This window comes from Sorex fumeus, unplaced genomic scaffold (genome assembly GCF_029834395.1).
Source record: "Sorex fumeus unplaced genomic scaffold, SorFum_2.1 ptg000020l, whole genome shotgun sequence".
Classification (NCBI taxonomy): domain Eukaryota; kingdom Metazoa; phylum Chordata; class Mammalia; order Eulipotyphla; family Soricidae; genus Sorex; species Sorex fumeus.
Window position 1 is genome coordinate 7,506,984 of NW_026606077.1, and position 5,299 is coordinate 7,512,282.

A 5,299-nucleotide genomic window follows, 5' to 3' on the forward strand; every position below is an offset into this window, starting at 1 on the left:
AACATTGGTGGATTGGGGGTCAGAGACAAAATTACGCAGTGCCCACTGACGGAGCCTGTCCAGCTTGGGAAAACATATTTAACAGAAGGAAACAGTGGATTTAAGAAGAGTTTAGCAATCATGAGGAAAATGTTGAATGATTTCTAGTAGAGTGACATTTCCAAGTTGACTCTGAATTCTTTTGCTTATGACTATACCCATATTTTTTTTGATATACCCAATTTTTGAAAACTCGTTTTTTGCTTGGTTGGTTTGTGGGCCACACCCAGAAGTGATCAGGGCTTACTCCTGACTCTACTCAAGGATCACATCCGGTGGGCTGGGGGCAGGGGTGAGGGAGGGCGGGGTGGAAGCTGGGAACCATATTCTATGAGAGAGAGAGAAAGAGAGAGAGAGAGAGAGGCCCTTTGTCTGTCTGCTGTGAGCTCAGGTGTTCAGTGTTGTCGTCCCCAGTAAAGGGTGATTTCGGGGATTGTTAACCAGAGACTGAGCACTTAGCTGAGAGCTGGCGTTTTTAGGAGTTTCCAGAGCTTGGAGGACAGAAAGGTCGGGTGCTCAAGCTCTGAAAGCCCCAGACTTCTGCAGGTGACTTTGGGGTACCTCTGAGTAATCTGAGTAAGGTAACCTTCTCTATTTCTGCTTTGTTTGGGGGGCCACACCCAGCTGTGCTCAGAAACCACTCCTAGTTCTGTGCTCAGAGATCACTTCTGGTTGGACTTGAGGGGACTGTATGTGGTGGCCAGGATGGTCCCTGGTTTTGCAGGGTGCGAGTTAAGTGCCCTGCCTGCTGTACTCTCTTCAACCCTCCTCTAATTAATTTTTCTATCCATTTGTCTTCAGAGGTGGTTCTCCCACCTGTAAAATGGAGGACAGGATTTGATTTCCAGTCCTTTCAGGGTCTAAGTCTCTTTTAGCCTTGACAAGGCATGAATCAGACTCTTTCTTATTATTACTAATTGGTTTTTGGGCCACACCCAGCAATATCCTGTGATGTTTAGGGCATCTGTGCACAGAAATTTCCCCTGGCAGTGCCAAGGATCAAACCCAGGTTTCCCCCTGCAAGGCAAAGCCTGATCCCTGGCCTTTCTTTTTAATGGTGGCAGTGGTTTCAGTTCGTTTCCTCAAGTGCGGATCAAGCCTGCCTTGAGGCTGGCCATGCAGTTACATCTGTTTAGGCTCTGGCCGGCCAGCCCCTGCGGGCAGCGGCTGATGTAAGTTTGGTTTTCTCTTCCATCAGGATACCTGTGACATCCCAGGTAGATACACCTTGAAAGAAACTAAGGTCGGGTCCCTCTCCTCCCTTAACACCGTGTGCCGGAACGTCTGATTGGCCGAGGCCACGCCTGAATGATGAAACTCAGTGACCAGTGCTTTTTCCCGAGATCCAGGTCTCGGTCCTGATGCAACTCTCGGAGTCTTTTACACAAAGCTCTTGGAGAACGAGCGCTAGGACCCGGCGGACGCCCGTGGTCTCTGGGCTGCAGCTGGGCCGCACAGGGCTAGCAGAGGACCCGCGGGTGGGTCTGAGTGACCATCGGCACCGGTCCCTGCCCTCTCCCCTCCCCCACATGCACAACCGGGCCCCCCAAACGCCCTAAGCACACTGCATGAGCCTCTGCCGAGAGCAGTGCAGGGTGGCAGGCTGCTCGGAGGGCGCGGAGCCCTGCCCCCGTGAACCCACCCGGGGGCTGCAGAGTGACCGGACGGACAGGTGGTGGGGGCGCCAGGAAGGCAGGGGCCTGGGGGCCTGCGCTGCCCCGTCCAGGAGCCCCGCCCCCGAGCCAGACCGTCCCCTGGCTGGGGAGGCGTGGGGTTGAGTGCGCGAGGGCCAGCCGAGTTAACGTCCGCTGCCCCCGCCGCCGTGCCCCGGGCATTCATTCGGCGGCGGGGGCAGCGCTGCCCGGAGGCCCCCGGGGCAGGGGGCGACCTTTCCCCGGCCCCCCGCCTGGCTCCCCGCGCGCTCCCCCTCCCCCCGCTGCACGACCCTATAATAAACAAGTCTTTCCTTGATCCTCCCCTGCCGCGAGCGCCCTCGGGGACCTTGGCAGCCGCCGCCGCCGCCGCCAACCCCGTCCAGAAAGGGGGAGTGGCCGCCACTGGGCCGCTGCCCGGAGCGGCCCGGGGCCCGGGGGGCGGGGCCAGAGCGCTGTCACCGGGCAGGAGAGAACGTTGCGAACGTGCGCCCGCCGCTCATTGGCCGCGGCGGGCCACACTCCCGGGCTCTGATTGGGGGCCCTGTCGGCGGGGCGGGGCCTCGCCGCGCCAGTCCTTATAAGCCCCGGGCGGCTGGTGCTGGGGACCGCGGCGGGCCGAGAGGGAGGAGAGGGAGGGACCGGGGACGCGTCTGGGCAGCGCTCGGTGGCTGGCACCGCTTCGCTCACCATTCAGGCCGGCGTCCGCGCCTGTCCCAGCACTTGCTGGCCGCACTGAACTGGTAAGCAAGCGTCCGGTGCGTGCGTGCGTGCGTGTGTGTGTATGTGTGTGCGTGCGTACATGCGTGTGCGCGCGTGTGCGTGCATGTATGTGTGCGTGTGATGTGTGTGTGCGCGCTGATCGGGCTCCCGGAGGCCTCCGCCGCAGGCGGCTCCCGGCGCTCGCAGCTCGCAAGGCTGACATCCCGGCGGGGCCCCTCCTGTCTTCCAGCGCCCGCTGCACCCCTCGCGCCCCTCGCTCCTCGCCCGGCGTCCTGGCGTCCGTCCTCAACATGCCTAGCCTCTGGGATCGCTTCTCGTCGTCCTCGTCCGCGCCTTCGTCCGCGCCCTTGTCGGCGACTCCCGGCCCCGAGCAGCCGCCGCGCTCCGCCTGGGGCTCGGCGGCCCGAGAAGAGGGACTGGGCCGCTGCGCGAGCCTGGAGAGCTCGGACTGCGAGTCCCTGGACAGCAGCAACAGCGGCTTTGGGCCCGAGGAAGGTGAGCCGGGGGCCGGGGGCGGGCGAGGTCGGGGAGGGACGGAGGCCAAGCCGCGGCTTGCAGCCGGTCAGGACCCAGATTGCGGGTGCGGGGCAGCCGGACCCGAGGGTGCTAGTGCGCGGCGAAAGCAGCAAGTCCGGGCCGAGGTGGAGTGCGGGCGCCTTGGCCAAACGGCACCTCCCCCTTCGGGAGCTGTTTTTTCTTTTTCCCTTTCTCTTTAAATCACCCGCCCCCACGTCTGCTCTCCTTCCCAGACTCGGCGTACCTAGACGGCGTGTCCCTGCCCGACTTCGAGTTGCTCAGCGACCCCGAGGACGAGCACCTGTGCGCCAATTTGATGCAGCTGCTGCAGGAGAGCCTGGCCCAGGCGCGGCTGGGCTCGCGCCGCCCCGCGCGCCTGCTGATGCCCAGCCAGCTGGTGAGCCAGGTGGGCAAAGAGCTCCTGCGCCTGGCCTACAGCGAGCCGTGCGGCCTGCGGGGGGCGCTGCTGGACGTCTGCGTGGAGCAGGGCAAGAGCTGCCACAGCCTGGGCCAGCTGGCCCTCGACCCCAGCCTCGTGCCCACCTTCCAGCTGACGCTCGTGCTGCGCCTGGACTCGCGCCTCTGGCCCAAGATCCAGGGGCTGTTCAGCGCCGCCAACTCGCCTTTCGTGCCCGGCTTCAGCCAGTCGCTGACGCTGAGCACCGGCTTCCGAGTCATCAAGAAGAAGCTGTACAGCTCCGAGCAGCTGCTCATCGAGGAGTGTTGAACTTGGGGCTGGGCTGGGGGCCGCAGCGCCCCACGGCAGGCAGAGACCAACCGAACTTTGAGGGGTGCGCAGACAGGAAGTGCCCGCAGGAAGGGACAAAAGCCACCCAGGAGCGGAGGCGGGTGGAGGCGGGGCAGGCGTTTCTTGGGGCGCTCGCCGACCAGCGTGCACGGGGCTCCCCCTCGAGTACTGTAGCATGGAACAAAGGCTGCGGGGCCCAGCCGGCTCCGGCTGGATGTGTATGTAGCATGTACCTTACGACTTTTATTGTTACTGACAGTTGCGGAGACTGCGGCGTGACAGGGCCCGCAGGGACAGCAGATGGTCTGCAGGGGGCGCGCGTGCACCCCGAGGCCAGCGCCGGCGGGAGGGGGGAGGACGGGCCCTGGTCTGTGTATCTGGGGTCCGACGGACCCCGAGTGTTAGTTCTTCATTCTTTGTAGCCTTTGGTTGGTTTGTTTTTTGATCAGAGCTTCACTACTGACCTGTTGGCAGCTATCTTACAGACGCATGAATGTAAGAGTAGGAAGGGGCGGACGTGGGCATCCCTGGGGATCTTGGACACTTGAAGAGAAAAACTAGATATGTATATGTACACACACACCTAAGAGCTGCATTTGGCCCTTCCCCGCGGAGGAGTTGAGCTGGGGAGGGGCTGGGGTGACCGGGTGGGGGCTGATGCCTCTCCCGAGGAGTGCCATTGGGGTCCTTCCATCGAGAACTGTTTACATGGGGATCCTCGTTGTTCATGAATACACTTGATGTTCAAGTATTAAGACCTATGCAATATTTTTTACTTTTCTAATAAAAAGAAAAACATGTTTGTTAACTTGCGTGGTTGAGTCATTGGTGTGGGGAGATAACTGGGAGGGGGCGGTACTGGGGAGCGGCCGCACAGCCGACTCCGGGTCCACTGTGCTTTCGGGGCAGGGGGGGCCCTGCCAAGCTGGTGATAGAAGTATGTGGACAGTGTGCCTGTCTGCCAAGAGCCCTGGCTTCCTGACTGCTGGCTGAGGCTAGCAGGGGAAAACACTAGAAGGTGAGGGTGAGTCAGACCTCCTGCAGAGACAGTGCCCCTGGGGAGCACTCACCTGGGTGCCCTGGGTCACAGGGACCTGCAGGGACTTGGGGAGAAGTCACCGTTCTGTTTGTCCTGTAGTCATGAACTGGCTTTGTCTCTGGATATAAAGGGACTAGGGAGCAGTCTTACCAAGAAAAACAGCTTAGCTCAGACACAGCCTGTCACTGGGGAGAGGCGTGGCCCTGGCAGGTACAGACACCACCGTTCATGCGCGCACACACACACACGCACGCACACATGCACACACTGATGCACACACATGTACACATGCACACACGGACACATTCACATTCTTACACATACAGATCAGTTCACACATTCTTATAGTCACATACTCACATACAATCACATTCTCATACTTGCACACACATGCATTCACATTCTCATGTATACATGCATTCACATTCACACACATATGTACACACTTCACACTTTCAGAATACACATACAGACACATTTAACCTTACATTCACCCTCCTTTCGTAATACACACACAACACGCATATACATTCACACACACATGCACACACATTCATACGCGTACACACATTCACATACAGA

The 5,299-nt window shown here is 60.0% G+C and overlaps 1 protein-coding gene across 1 annotated transcript; it reads left to right on the forward strand.

Annotated features, from left to right (window-relative positions):
- Positions 1–2,298: 2,298 nt before the first annotated feature.
- DDIT4 (DNA damage inducible transcript 4) lies at positions 2,299–4,486 on the forward strand. The gene is made up of 3 exons (XM_056113399.1): positions 2,299–2,434; positions 2,644–2,909; positions 3,164–4,486. Exons 2-3 carry the CDS (start codon positions 2,705–2,707, stop codon positions 3,655–3,657), a joined length of 699 nt encoding a protein of 232 aa, XP_055969374.1. The 5' UTR covers positions 2,299–2,434; positions 2,644–2,704; the 3' UTR covers positions 3,658–4,486.
- The last annotated feature ends 813 nt before the right edge of the window (positions 4,487–5,299 follow it).

Excerpts from the sequence above, each read along its gene's own strand:
- DDIT4 (XM_056113399.1), top strand. The coding sequence starts at position 2,705 with ATGCCTAGCCTCTGGGATCGCTTCTCGTCGTCCTCGTCCGCGCCTTCG. Across the intron at positions 2,910-3,163 it reads CGGCTTTGGGCCCGAGGAAG|ACTCGGCGTACCTAGACGGC; the intron begins GTGAGCCGGGGG and ends TCTCCTTCCCAG.